At 40.2% G+C, this 15424-nt stretch overlaps 1 protein-coding gene across 1 annotated transcript; it reads left to right on the top strand.

The window, feature by feature from the left end:
- The first annotated feature begins 8933 nt into the window (after positions 1-8933).
- On the top strand, positions 8934-11140 carry LOC109210192. The gene is made up of 4 exons (XM_019373566.1): positions 8934-9061; positions 9181-9343; positions 9440-10690; positions 11126-11140. The coding sequence occupies exons 1-4, from the start codon at positions 8934-8936 to the stop codon at positions 11138-11140; spliced, it is 1557 nt and encodes a 518-aa protein (XP_019229111.1).
- The last annotated feature ends 4284 nt before the right edge of the window (positions 11141-15424 follow it).

Here is a 15424-nt window from a genome sequence, read left to right as displayed (position 1 = left end):
TGCCCAGAGTCGAATCCACAGAGAATTAACCTATCAATCACTATCTTTAGACCTACTAAACTCTTTAGAATCAATTTCCCAAACGTTGAGAATCACAGTTGATGGTGTTTTTAATAACTAGGATTAACAGTAAATAATAGCTGTAAATTAAAGATGCTAAGTTGTAAACAATAATGAGAAAGCGCTAAGGTAATGATTTCCCCTATTGATGGAATTCCTTCTGTTTATGCTTCATATAAATTCACCAACACATCTCTATCAATCATGAACGTTCTTTTTACCATAAATCTCTCCTGAGTAATCACAGTAATGTACTAATTGCACTCTCCCGAGATACACTAGCTAGCTTTGTTTATCACAGTTCACTTAAGATTGCACCCACGGCTTTGTTATTCCTAATCCCGCCTTTAAACCCGCAGTTATAGATCCCTCTTATACTTTGGGAGTGTTGTTGTTCAATATTCACCTAAATATGCACTCTCTCCCGAGTTATGCACACTAAATAGGCACAGCTAATTGAGGATCCTGTCAATTAACTACAACAAACACGTAGTTGAACAAATAGAGATTAAAACTGGCAAACTGTATTCACATAAACAAGAAGTTCATCCCTCAATAGGTTCCATCAAAAACCTAGACAAAAGATTTAGCTACTCATAACTAAGGGTAAATAAACTAGAATAATATTCATCATGAAAATTGCAAGAAAAATTAAAGAAGAAGAAGATATGATGTTTTGGGTGATCTCTCACACTTGTTTTCCTTGCCAAAGTACTCTCTAAAACAATACATGCCTCCTTTGGGCGAAGTCTAGTGTTTAAAATAGGGTTTTAGGCTAAAAATCCCGTGTTTTGCACTTAAGTCCCTGAAGTTTTCCGCCTCTGCCGCGGTTCTGCCGCGGTTACGCCAGAACCGCGGCCAGACACGCTCTCTGATTCTTCAGTTGTCTGCAACTGCCCACTGCCGCGGTTACGGTGGAACTGCGGCCAAACACCCTCTCTGATTCTTCAGTGTTCCGCGACTGCACTCTGCCGCGGTTCTGCCGCGATTACGGTGGGACCGCGGCAGTTCATCTCCAGGCCTGGCTTGAGCTGCCTTCGCGTGGTTCACTTGGCGGATATTTTACGTTTGGCCTCTTTTTCTCCATATTTGATCCCAAAAGTACTCCATAGCCTTCTCTTGTCATATATAACCTGCAAAGCATGAAAAGCGCTAATCAGAGCATTTTGTTATCACTTTTACCATCAAAACTATACAAGAAGGTAGTTCTTTAGGGCCTAATTATAGTTAAATTCACCTATTATCAACACCCCACACTTAAACCTTTGCTCGTCCTCGAGAGAGTTAAACCACACTTCTAGGCCTAACCGTTAGATGCATTACCCCAATTTTATGTCATACCCGCCATTATGAAGGAACAACCAAAGCAGTGCAACAGTCATACCTCAGATGCAGACTCTAACGCCATGACACACTCGTGCTTACTCTAGTTACTCTAAACAGAGGTGAAAACTCACTTTTTCTTCCTGAGTCACATGCCCTCACATCACAGTTCTGAGAGAAGTTCCACACACATAAAATTCAAGCAACAAGGAACCATATATAGACAAAATTCACTCACTCTCAGCAAAGAACATTCACATGCCACACAGATACACCATAAGCTTGCCCCTAGTATAATACTCTACTAATCGAGTTGTTCAGTTCAAGATCAAGAGGTCTTTATTTGGTTGTAATGTAGGCTAAGGGACGGGTAGGATATATTTAGATATAGTGACTAACCTCCCTAAGCACTTTTAATACAAACTTCCTTTTATTCCAATTTTCATGTTCAGCCCAATCATTCCTTCACATTTGTTTCATAGGTGACCCCCACTTTTCTTTAGGTGCAACTGGCTTTTTTTTTCCTTTTTTTTTGTTTTGTTTTGTTTTCTTCTCTTCTTTTTTTTTAGCAGCCATTGCACCATTCAAGTAATTTTTCTGATTCCCTTTTTCTACTCCACTACCACCCCACACTTTGACTTTTATATGCTCTTTAATAATTCAAGTGCTTCTAGGAGGTACGTGTTCAAACAGTCAAACTATTCAAACACAGGGATGTAGGTTATTATAAGGTTATCAAAGAATAGGCTTCAGGCTCAAAGGGGTTAACTATGGTAATATGCACTGGTGGATTCACAATCATACAGGCTACACAAAGAAATGCCTCAATCATCTCTAAAACCAAACAACTTCTATTTCGCTTTGCAAACACACAGGGCAAGTTCTAGGTATCGCATGCAAGCACAGAATACAACTATTATCTCACACACACTCGGCATGTAACTCATTCCAAATCAGTTTGTCAACACACTCACATGAGCGTTCAAGCAAGACAAGATGTGCAAAATTAAGGCATCAAAGTATGAGTCTACAAACGAGCCTAGACGTCGCACTAAAGTTCGTTTTAGTTATTTGCAGGCGTGAACATTAAGGGTTGCATTCTTGACTTCACCCGTCTTGGTCCAAGAGAGTCCTAAGGGTCCTAAAACTATAAAAGGAAAATCTACCTAACCCGGTTCAAGAAAAGCCCTTGGAAAAGAACCGTGGTCAAAAGAAAAACCAAGGGAGAATTACTACACTACGTAAAAAGGAAAAATAAAATAAAATGCAAAATCTAAATGGACTGCTTCCCTCAAGAGTACTGTCCAAGTGGTCCGTCCTCAGAAGACTCCCCTACAATTTTTTTTCGGGGTTTTTTTTTTTAAATCCGACTTTGACCCTCAAGAGACCCGTTGTGAGCACGAGATTTTTGCCCTATATTTGAATTATTCCCAAAAATTCAAACAAAATAATTTTTCTTTCATTATTTTACACTTTTGTGAATTTTGTGTTATTTTCTGTTAATTGTTTGCATTTTATTTGTGCATTTTAATTCATATGAAAAATATAAAAAAAAATACGCATGACATTTGCATTTAGGATCTAATTTCATATTTTAGGATTATTTAGTGGTTAAGTTGTTTTTAGAACAAAATTTAAAGAAAATAACAAAAATAGTCCATTTTTGTATTTTTAATTGTTAATTGTTGAATTTGTCTTGAGTTTACTTTAAATAGGACTTAATCAATTTTTTAGAATTAGTTAGCTTAATTTTGGAAATAAATTAGGTCTCTATTTTAATTTTGCATTTTAATAAAATCAGAAAAAATATAAATACAAAATGAAAACACAAAAAAATAAAGGAAAAGAAGGCTGTCTTCTAAATTACCCGAATTTGGGCCAAATTGTTAAACCCAAAATAAAATAACCACGCCTAAATCACCCCACGCCCAGGCCCAACCCGTCCTCCACCTGGTCCAAATCTTTGTCCCCCCAAACGACCCCGTATTGAACCCAATTAATCCTGGCCGTCGGTGTTAATTTATCAGACGGTCAGGAAGCTTAGACCCATTAATATTTAACGGTCGGAACCCCCTACCCCCAACTCGTCTCTTTCAAAGCCCTCCCCTCACAGAAACCCTAGCGGCGCCGTCCTAATTCCCCACTGCCGGCGATGGCGGCGCCGATGCAAATGACTCCCAAAATAACACCCATGAACTCCCCCTTCTCCTCCTCTATCCGAATCCACTATCCTTTTCCTTCGAATCTTACTTGAACCCGTCGAATCTTCGTTTGAAGATTTTCCGGCCATGACGCAACTTCATCGATATTCGCCCAAATTAACACCTTAGGTTCCTTTTCCTTTCCCCTATCCAAATCCCCGGTCAGTTTGTCTCGAATCTGCCTGGAACTGTTCGAATTTCAATTTGAACATTTCCCGGCCAAAACCCTGGGTGCGCCAAACTACCCCAAATCGATACACGAGGTAGCCGTGCTTCCCTCATGAAGAATCTACGATTGATAGCCTCCAATTCCCACCGGAGATGATCGAATTCGGACTGTGAGAGTTGGCTGGATCTTTTAGTGAGTTTCCGTTCATTTTTAATGTTTAACTGTTGCTTAATTTTGTTTGGTTTTATGTGTGATTGGTGCATGTTTTCATTTAGTCGCATATTGATTTCTGCTTTCTTTTTTTTAATTTTAATTTTGCGTCCTTTCTGCTCTTTAGTTGTTAACGCTAATTAGGTTAAAATCCGTTTAATTCATGTGTGTTGGTTGTTTAGTTTAGTTCATACAATAATTCATAATCCTTCAGTGTTTTGAATTTTAGTTTGTTAATTGTGAATTCAGTGTTTTGTTGACGATTGTTTGCAGCTTAGTGATTTGAATTGTTAGTTTAATGGAATTCTTCAATAGTTACTGATCTCATTAGTTTGTAGGATTAGTTCAATGTTAAGGGTATTAGGCTGTAGTTAATTTTCATTAGGTTAAATGAGGTTGGGCTTTAGTTGAATCTAATTTGTTAAATCTCAGAATAGCATAAGGTTAGTTTAGGGAGTTCAATTGAGGAAGAATTTACTAGAAGTTTCTAGGTGGGGGTCAAAGTGAAATATTAGGAGAAGTAGTAAGGTAACTTGAAGAAGAAGTCACAATTTTAGGGACCAAATGTAAAAACCTGAAATCTGAAGTCTCACCCTCATTGTGCCTATAAAAAGGGCATTCACATGCCTTCATTAACAAGCTTGGAGCCTCAAAAAAATTCCCCCCAAATACTCTATAGTTTCAAATTCAAATCCAGATCCGAAATTTGAAATCTTCTTCTGGAATTCTAAACTTTCTACAAAAAAAAACAAAAACAAAAACAAAAAACTCTCCAAAAACCCAAAAAATGTACTGTTCCATTGCTCTTCTATGTGAAATTTGAAGCTCTAGGCACTAACTCTTCTCCTTTTCTGATTACTGAGCTTGTTCCGAAGTGTGTTGATTCTACTTTTGGTTGATTTCGAGTTAGATTTGATTGCTTGAGTCTGGTTTGGGTGTTTCTGTTGGTTGTTTGTTCATCTGTGTGCATTTCTGGGTGAATCTGGTGCTGTTTTGAAGTGGATCTATTAAACTCTGTTTGATTTAAACATTTCTGGGCCTGCTGAATTTCGCTTGGCTGTTTGCTGATCCTGTTTCCTTTTTTGCTTTGCCCAATTCCAGGTACATCTAATGCTTTGAAGTTTCTCAATGTATTTGAACAATTATGAAATCAAATGACGAAGCATTGCTACCATATGAATTTGCCTCTGTATTTCACTATTAGATTAGCCTGTAGTTGTAGATTTCAAATACGCCTTAGTATCAATTTGAACTTTTGAAACCTGTTTTGTAATTAAACTAGAGAGACTTTGAACTATTGGTTATATAATCATGAGTTTGTACTGAACTGTATGAGCTACTTAGATTTGCTGTAATCAATCTAGTTATCTATGTCATTAACATGAAGATGAGTCTGTGATTGTAATAGTTAACTGCTGTAGCTTCCAGATCTAAAATGCTAGGGTCATAGGCAGGCATGAAATCAGATTTGATTAATTGTACGAATGACGTGGTATAATAGCTAATCATTTTAATTAGTTAAGCTTCTCCATAATTGTCTGTGTTAATTCATAGCTCAAACAACTCCACTTGATTACTCGCTCAAAATCTAATTGTCACATGAACTAGAAATGGGCTCCTCGAGTTAGTCTTGAGATTTAGATAGTAAATGATTTGATCTGGTTAATGCATCTGAATAATGCTGTCATCATTTAGTTGTGTAAAATTAGGCAGGAAATTAGAATTGAGTCATTCATTATCACTTTGATTATAATAGTCTGAAACAATATCATTGGGCATTGGTGAATCGAAACCTTGCTGGGACTCGACAGTCCACTTTCAAGTGGTATAGGTTTCAAGGCCGAAATGAATGGCCCAGGCCTGGGTCAGATTTGCATATTCGTTTGGGCCTGGGCCCATGCCTGCGATTGGTCCAATTTGTGCTGGACCTGGATCATGATTCCTTTACGCGGGTTACCTGGAGTTTGAGGATATAAACATAATAATTCTTAAAAATTAATAATTGGTTAGGCTTTTTTATTTGTTAGAGACAAATTAAGTAGAAAAGTGTGGCTTGCTTCAGTACACCCTTTAAATAATGAGGAGCCTCGCCTCGCCAAATAAAATGCAAATTGCGGGACCCTCCTTAAATATATACTAAAAATACTTAGATTTCGGGATGGGCCGTTTAGCGAATTTCACGGCCTTCCCCAAAGATAATAACGCGTTAGTCTCTTTAGGCGCGCTTTTAATAATCTACCTTCTTAAACTCGGGTGCGCATTTATGTGACCCAAATCCAAATCTCAACGGAGTCGAAATGTGTCAACAACCACGGGTGCATTGATGTGACGTGGTTCGAGACGCATTTTCACGACGTTGCAATTCTCGTGATAAAAGCGGTTTATGGTTAAAAAAGCACAAAAGGTAAAACATGTTTTGAAATCAGATAAATCCAAATATAACAGTTGAGCGCCCGTGCTAGAACCACGGAACCCGGGAATGCCTAACACCTTCTCCCGGGTTAACAGAATTCCTTACTCGGATTTCTGGTTCGCGGACTGTTAACAGAGTCATATTTTCCTCGGTTCGGGATTCAACCGGTGACTTGGGACACCATTAATCTCCCAAGTGGTGACTCTGAACTTTAATAATAAATCCCGTTCCGATTGTCCTTTAAGTGGAAAAACTCCTTTATGCCCTTGTGGGTGTAGTGAAAAAGGAGGTGTGACAGCTCTGGCGACTCTGCTGGGGAAAAGAGCCCAGAACGTTACGTTCAGGGTTTAGAATTTGAGCTTAGAATAATTGTTGTATTTGGCTATATCTGATTTTCCTACATGTTTCATGCTAAATGTGCTAAATGCTTTACCGCTTTGATATTATCTGAACTGTATATAAACTGTGTCGAAACCCTTCTCTTCTCACCTCCGGGGATGTGCTTACTGGTTGAGACTCCCTATTCTGTTAGTGTAATACCCTGAAATAAGAAAGAGGCTCGGATAAGTTACTAAGCCGGATGGCCTTTTGGCTCCCGGTACGTAGCCCCCTCCTCGACTCGAGTTGTCCGCTCGGGTACACAGTCTAAAACACATACCCAGGTTTTGAACCTAGAATAACTTGACTTCAGGCCGGATCCCTAGTAGGAACGCTTATTTGCATCACGTGCATTTGCCGTAGGGGACTCAACACAGGGGTTGGGTCCGTCTAGGACAGGTAACCTGAAATGAAAAAGACCATCCTGATGCATCTTACGTGTTGCATATGCATTTATTTGTCTCGGACTTGCATGCTGACCGGCTTTGGAGTATTTGGGAAAAATTGAAAAAAAGGGAGAGAAATAGCAGTGTAGAAAGTCAATTATTTGTAAAAATAGTGTCAAAACTCTGCCGAATTTTTGAGAAAAATGAAAAAAAAGGAAAAAAGGGAAAAGAAAATTTGTTTTCAAAAAATGGTTTGTTTTATTTGTCAGTAAAAAGAAAAAAACCGAGAGTCTTATTTTCAAATGGTTTGTTGAAAAAGAAAATATAAAAAGAGTGTATTTGTCAATGAAAAAGAGTCTTGTTTTCGAAAATAGTTAGTTTTATTTGCCCGAACTATGCAGGTTTGATTCTCACCGGATGTGAGATACGTAGGCAACCCTCATCGGGTCCAACCTCCCCTTTGCAAAAATAGCCAAAAAATGTCTAAGTTTTAAATTTTGGCATGAATAAGTCAGGTGAAGCCATTCCTGCCAGAAATAGCCGAATGTCCCTAAAAGGGCGCCGGAAGGCTGCTTTTGCAAGAACAGCCACCTTTTGGTCAGTTTTCAAGGTTTTGGCCGGTTAGCCAATGCAGCGTTAAAATCTTCGTTCTCGAGGTGCTGAAAGGCCGTGATCGTGAAACCAGGTCTTTTATTTTAATTTGAAAAATAAGAAAAAGAGTCAGTGGTCAAGTGAGTACCGTTTGGATTTTGGTTAAAATAAGTCGATCCAGCTTCGGCAGTGTCTTAAACCATTCTTGCCGAGATAGCCTTAGAGTATCTTTCAATTGTCGAAAGGCTATTTTCGTAAAGAACGGACAAGTTTGTCAAGTGTCATAAAATAATCCTCCCCGGCCTCAAAATTCATGTGAAAGTGGGAAGGGGCCACGTTTGCAAAAACAGCCATTTGGTAAAAATTGGCATATAGGGGAAAGAATTTGTCAGTCTGTTTTTTCTTTGATTAGAGTATGTCGGATATTTGATTTTCGAGTCGGTATTTTGTCTTTTAGTCAGAGTCCGATAGTTTTGTTTAAGTTTGTCAGTTTTTAAACCATTGTAATCAAAGTTTGTTTTATTATGAAAAATTGAAAATGCCAAAAATTGTTTTATTGTTTTTACCTTTTATCTTCACGAACTATGCCCGGTCTGATTCATGCGGGGTCATGATACGTAGGCAATCTTCATAGGATTCGACCGTAACCAAATAAAAAGGAAAAGAAAATAAGAAGAAAAACAAGAGAGGAAGAGAAAAAGAAAAAAGAGAGAAAGAAAAGAGCGGAAAAACAAGAAAGAAAAGAGAGAAAATAAGAAATCGAGGGAGTGAAAGAGCCGAAACAAGCAGAAAATAAAGGCAAAAATTGAAAAGGAAACAGAGAAAAGAAAGGAAAAGCAAGAAAAGAAAGAAAGAAAAAAAGAGAAAGAAAGTTGCCATTAGAAATAAAAGCCGGGATGACGCAAGCAATCGAGTAAATGCATAATAGAATCCGTTAACTGCTTAGGTGCATTCATTCCCCAACGTGCGGTTATAAAATCTGATAATGCCCTAACCATTAACCAAGCTGTTGTTGATGTTGAGTCCAGGCAGGTGGTTAGTTGTTTGGCATTCTGGCAACCCACTCCTACAACACCCGATCAAAAGACAAGCTGAAAATAACAGGCCAAGAATCGGATATTAGTATTGTGGACCCGGCGAAAGAGGTAGAGGTGATGGATGTTAATGCAATGAGGGAAGAAATGCATTAATTGAGGCAGCAAATGGCTGAAATACATCAGGCTTGGTCTAGGGGTCAGCCGGCGCCAGTTTATCCCGCCAATCCAGCCTATATTCCGCCTTTGGCTCAGTCTCAGGAGCCTCCTACTGTGAATTCGTCTCCAGCTTTCCCGTTCCATCAAAAGAGCTATGCACCACTTCCTACCCTCCCCAAGCTCTACCACCCAAACAAAACCCTCCTCCACCAATCACCCCTGTCTTTGTGGCGCCTCTACCTGCCACACTGCAAAGATCTTCCAGTGAGCCACTGTTTCAAGATCACGACAGTCAGTACTATCCTCCCGAGCCTACCTTTAAAGCTCCCGAGCCATATTCTTACACCCCTCACTTTGAGCTCCCGGTGGAAACTGAAAAGCCGCTTAAAAACCCGGAGCAGGAAGAGATGATTCGAAAAGTAAAAAGCCTGGAGCAGTCCTTCAGGAACATGAAAGGGTTGGGTGGCCAAGTCAGTGTGGCCTATAAAGATTTGTGTCTATTCCCGGATGTTCAGTTCCCCAGAGGGTTCAAAATGCCAAAATTCGATCTGTATAATGGGCATGGTGACCCGGTGGCCCACCTGAGGGGATTCTGCAGCAAAATGAGAGGGGCCGGTGGGAAAGATGAATTATTGATGGCGTACTTCAGCCAGAGTCTGAGTGGGTCTGCTTTGGAGTGGTATACACGACAGGACCACGGTAGGTGGTATACTTGGGACGACTTGGCACAAGCATTCGCCTGCCATTTTCAGTACAATCTAGAAATTGTTCCGGACCGCCTGTCATTGATAAAACTCGAGAAGAAGCCAGGGGAAAGTTTCAGGGAGTATGGGTTCCGTTGGAGGGAGCAGGCTGCGAGAGTCGACCCTCCAATGAGGGAAAGCGAAATGGTGGATTACTTTTTACAGGCTTTGGAGCCAACTTACTTTGGTCACCTGGTGACGGCAATTGGAAAATCTTTTAACGAAGTAGTGAAAATGGGAGCTATGGTCGAGGAAGGATTGAAATCCGGTAAAATCATGAGCTATTCAGCGATTAAAGCAACCACCCAGGCCATCCAAAGCGGCACTGGGGGTGTGCTGGGAAAGAAGAAGAAAGAAGAGGTTGCAACAGTCGAAGCCGGAGCTTGGTCCAGATCTAGAAGCCCTTCACCCTACTACCAACCCAGACCCCACCTCCCACATTTCCCATACACCCCATATGGTCCTCCACAACACTACTACTCACCGCCAGACCCACATTTTTCCGTTCACCATGCTCAAACTTATACCCAGCCTCCGGCTCATGCGCAATGGCGTGCACCGGCTCCCCAAAACACATACCCACCTCCACAAAACACATATCCACCCCCAAGGGCTTACAGAAATCCTCCAGGATCTGGTTTCGGTGGGAATCAAGCCTTCCGGAATGAAAGGGTACAGAAGCAGAAAATATTCACTCCGCTGGGGGAGTCATATACCAGTCTTTTTCACAAATTGAGGCAGCTGGGCCTGTTGAACCCGATAGAGCCTAAAGTGCCCAATCCCCATCCTAGAAATCTGGATCAGTCAGTGAGTTGTGAATACTGTTCGGGGGCTCCCGGACATGATACTGAGAAATGTTGGAAATTGAAGACTGTTGTGCAAGAGCTTATTGACACTAACCAAATTGAGGTTCAGGCCCCAGAGGCACCAAACATTAACCAGAATCCGCTGCCAGCTCACCACGAGGCTCATGTGATCGAATTGATGCATAGGGGAGGAAAGCCTAAGAAACCTTCGCAGAAGGTAATCCGTTCTAGCAAAACCAATTTGAATGAAGAGTCAACCAGTGAGAAAGTGGTGTTTCAGTTGAAAGGGGGGGGGGGATAACAAGCCGCTGTCGTCAAAGGTTCTTGGGTCATCGAGTGGTACGGATGGAGGCGTGGGAAAGGGGTTCAAAGGATTATTCACCGAGGTAAACATGGTTGAAGCAGAGGGAGGGTCAAGCAAGGCAAATGTGCAGTTCGTCTGACCATGGGCAAAAGTCAACGACTGGAAGTCTTGGTAGTGGGTCTTGTTTTCTTTAAGCTGTCTGGATTATTTCAGGGTCTATAGTCCAGATACTATGTTCCGTCCGTTTGGATGAGTTAAAACCCTGTTATCTTTTCCTTCAATGAAATGCAATTGTCTTTCTTTCTTCATTCTTAATTCTGTTTCAGTTTGTTTTTCTTCTCTGTACAGTTCTTTTTATGCTGATATCAATAACATGACATGCATGAGGAATCCTCGGCCCAGTCTCGAAAGCCGGTCTTATTCTGAAGAAATAATACAAGAAATTGAGTGTGATAATGAGTTGGAACATGATGACAATTTCACCCGCCTTGAACATTTGAGTTTGATTAATGAAAAGAGATTAGTATCAGTGGCATGGCCAATTGTACCAACAAAAATGGCAAGAGCGTACAACAAGAGAATGCGTCCGAGGAAGTTTGAAGTCGGACAGTTAGTGCTGAGACGTATCTTGCCTCATCAGGCTGAAGCAAAAGGAAAATTTGCCCCAAACTGGCAGGGGCCATTTGTTGTAACCAGAGTGTTGTCTAGTGGTGCATTATATCTAACAGATGTGGAAGGAAAATGTGTAAAAATGGCCATCAACTCCGATGTGGTCAAGAGGTACTCTGTATGATTTTGTTTGTTTTGATTGTACTTGTTTTGTATTTGGCATATTTTGAAGATTGAAATGACGAAGGCGTTTTGTTCTGCTATCTGAAACACTTTATCCTTTGTCACCCATTTTGAGCCGTATTTATTTTCTTTCATACCCCTCTTTCGGAATCAATGGCACAAATAAGAAACGCAAGTGCCGAAGATGAGTACATAAAAAGAAAGGAAGGAAGAAAAGAAAAGAAAAGAAGAAAAGGAAAGAAAGAAAGAAAAGAAAAAGAGAAAAGGAAAGAAAGGAAAAAGAAGAAGGAAAAGAAAGAAAGGAAAAAGAAAAGAAAAGAAAGGAAAAGGAAAACTGAAAAGACAAGAAGAAAAGAAGAACAGAGAAGAAAAAGAAGAGAAAGAAAAATCACAAAAACAAAGTAAATTCTACGACGTGAACTACGTTTGACTTGATCCCGAAAGGGTATGTAGGCAGCCTCTCTGAGGTTCAGTCATACCAAAATAAAAATCCAAAAGTCCCCAAGCAAGAAACTGGGGCAGAAGTTGTGGTTGTTGGAAAGATATGATTCCGAAAGTTGTAATTTTAGCCCATTTTGAGTTGTTTTTGAGCCTTTTATACCTTTTCTTTCTAACACCGTCCAAAAGCCCACATTACGGTCCAAAGAAAGACCTTCTGATCTGTCATTGAGAAATGCCAAGTCAAGCAGGTAAAGGAAATTCATGTCTGGGGCAACACTCTGGTCCAAGAAGGAAAAATTAGAAAATGAGAGAGTCTTATTGGTGAAAACCCTCACGGGCACCGTAAGGCGACGAGAGCTGAGAGAAATAAACATGAGAGAGTCTTATTGGTGGAAACCTCCACAGGCACCGTAAGGCGACGTGAGTCGAGAGAAATTGAAATGAGAGAGTCTTATTGGTGAAAACCCTCACGGGCGCCTTGAGGCGAAAGTGAGTTAAGAAATGAACAAATGAGAGAGGTCTGCTGGTGGAAAACTGTTTCGAGGCACCGCAGGATGAACAAGGCTAATGTTTGGGTAAAGTAATCAAGTGATGGAAATTCTGGGACAATGAGGAATGGCAAGTAGAAGTGGATTGGTTGAACAGATTGGGCCGATTAGTCCGAAATGCATGTCGTGATCATTGGTACCAGCTGTTCCGGTCAGATAAGTTTCTTTTCCTTCATCCAGTTTTGGATTCTTCCTATCCTTAACTCGTAAAATCATTGCATTTCATTTTCCTTTGGGGGTTTTATACGTCTAAGATGTTTCAATGTCAGTTTTGTTCAAAGCAAGTGAAAAGGGATTTCAAAACTCACTACCAGATTCCGAAGAGTGTAAAGCACGATGTGGTCAGAGCATGTCAAAAACAATGTGATGAAAGGTGGAATACAGGGAATCACCGGAAGTGTCATCGGTGGAATGATTGGGAAATATCGTGGGAAGTGCAAAGGTTCAGATAAAGGGGTCAGAGGTGTGAAGCAACAACATGGGTACAGAACACTCGGTTTGTCAAAGTCAGGAATTTGAAAGACAGTCAAAGGGCAAGCGGTTCATGGCCAGTTCGGGGAAGCTGGTCAAAATAAAGCAATACATTGGAAGGATTTTCAGCAAGAATGCCATCAACTAACCACCATTTTAAACTGACAAAATTTTCTTTGATTGAAACAGGGGCAGAAAAGTTGGTTGTTCAGGAGGAATTCTCCATAAAGGAAAAACAAGCAGTAATCAGGTTTGACCGCAAAAGTGTAGTGTGATTAAAATACAAGATAATCATGAATAGCATAGGGGAATGAAAGTTTGCATGTTTAGGATAAAATTCAAGTAGAAGTTGTCAGGACCTTCCTGGATAATAGGATGTAGTTTAAAAACCCTTGTAGATAACTTGATGTAGTGAGAGTAATACCTTAGGTTTGTAATTGTTAGGAGTTGTCAGGACCTTCCTGGATAATAGGATGTAGTTTAAAAACCCTTGTAGATAACATGATGTAGTGAGAGTAATACCTTAGGTTTGTAATTGTTAGGAGTTGTCAGGACCTTCCTGGATAATAGGATGTAGTTCAAAACCTTGTAGATAACATGATATAGTGAGAGTAATACCTTAGGATCGTAATTGTTAGAAGTCATCAGGACCTTCCTGGATAATAGGATGTAGTTTAAAACCCCTTGTAGATAACATGATGTAGTGAGAGTAATACTTTAGGTTCTAGATAACATGATGTAGTGAGAGTAATACTTTAGGTTCGTAATTGTTAGGAGTTGTCAGGACCTCCCTAGATAATAGGATTTAGCTTTCAATTCTTAGTAATATTTGGTAATATAATTCAGTTTAACACTCACCCATACACCCAACTTCCAAACCGGGAGCAGAAAATTTTCTGTGGTTGCTTATTTTGTTGAAGTCAGGAGTCCTCCTGGAGAACAGAGACATACAATTCAAGTTGCTGAAGTCAGGAGCCCGCCTGGAGAACAGAGTAATATAATTCAGGTCGTTGAAGTCAGGAGCCCGCCTGGAAAACAGAGGTATTGCAATTCAAGCTTTATTTTTCAAATTCTTGTTAATATCTGGTAACGTAACGCCCAGTTTCCAAACTGGGCCAGAAAGTTTTCTTTGTTTTGTCTGTTTTTATGAAGTCAGAAGCCCGCCTGGAGAACAGAGGAATACATTCAAGTTGCTGAAGTCAGGAGCCCGCCTGGAGAATAGAAGAATACAGTTCGAGTTTTGAAGTCAGGAGCCCGCCTGGAGAACAGAGGTATTACCATTCAAGTTTTAGTTTTAATTCTTAATATCCGATAACATGTACCCAGTTTTCCAAACTGGGGCAGAAAGTTTTCTTTGTTTGGTTTATTTTGTGAAGTTAGGAGCCCGCCTGGATAACAGAGGAATACATTTCAAGTTTGAAGTCAGGAGCCCGCCAGGAGAATAGAGGAATACAGTTCAAGTTTTGAAGTCAGGAGCCCGCCTGGAGAATAGAGGTATTACAATTCAAGTTTTAGTTTTTAAATTTTCATCCAGTAACATGTACCCAGTTTTCAAACTGGGGCAGAAAGTTTTCTTTGTTGTGTCTGTTTTGTGAAGTCAGGAGCCCGCCTGGAGAACAGAGGAATACAATTCAAGTTTTGAAGTCAGGAGCCCGCCCGTATAGCAGAGGAATACATTCAGGTTCAAGTTTTGAAGTCGGGAGCCCGCCCGCATAGCAGAGAAATACATTCAAGTTCAACAGTTTGAAGAGAAGGAACAACAGTTCAGTTTACAAATTGAAGTGGCAACAAGGGATTTCACCAGGAGAACACAAGACAACAAGGCAACAAGGAAGTACAAGAGCAAGTTTGAAGAATTTAGATAGGACTTTTGTAATTCATAGAGCATAGCTAGTTTAGCTTCTTTTTATCTTTGACATGGTGTAATAAGGGAGGTCAGCAAGCAGTACCAGCAGCAATCGCAGTGAAATCACAGCTCCTGGTAGTCCCAGCTACCAGACACTCCTGAACTACACTGACCTGATTCCTTTTTAGCCAAGGATATGCAGGCAACCTCCGAAGCAGGGTGCGGTCAACTCTTTCAAAAATGCTTCACACGGAATATTCAAACGGGCAAAAATCGCTCGTATTTGCTCACTTATCTTTGCCCGAAAACTCTTCATGTTTCCGAGCAAAGAGGGGCAGCTGTGAGCACGTGATTTTTGCCCTATATATGAATTATTCCCAAAAATTCAAACAAAATAATTTTTCTTTCATTATTTTACACTTTTGTGAATTTTGTGTTATTTTCTGTTAATTGTTTGCGTTTTATTTGCGCATTTTAATTCATATGAAAAATATATAAAAAAAAATTCGCATGACATTTGCATTTAGGATCTAATTTCATATTTTAGGA

This window comes from Nicotiana attenuata, unplaced genomic scaffold (assembly GCF_001879085.1).
Source record: "Nicotiana attenuata strain UT unplaced genomic scaffold, NIATTr2, whole genome shotgun sequence".
In the NCBI taxonomy this organism is placed as follows: domain Eukaryota; kingdom Viridiplantae; phylum Streptophyta; class Magnoliopsida; order Solanales; family Solanaceae; genus Nicotiana; species Nicotiana attenuata.
Note: the sequence above shows the minus strand (reverse complement) of the source record. Positions and strands in the feature narration are given on the sequence as shown.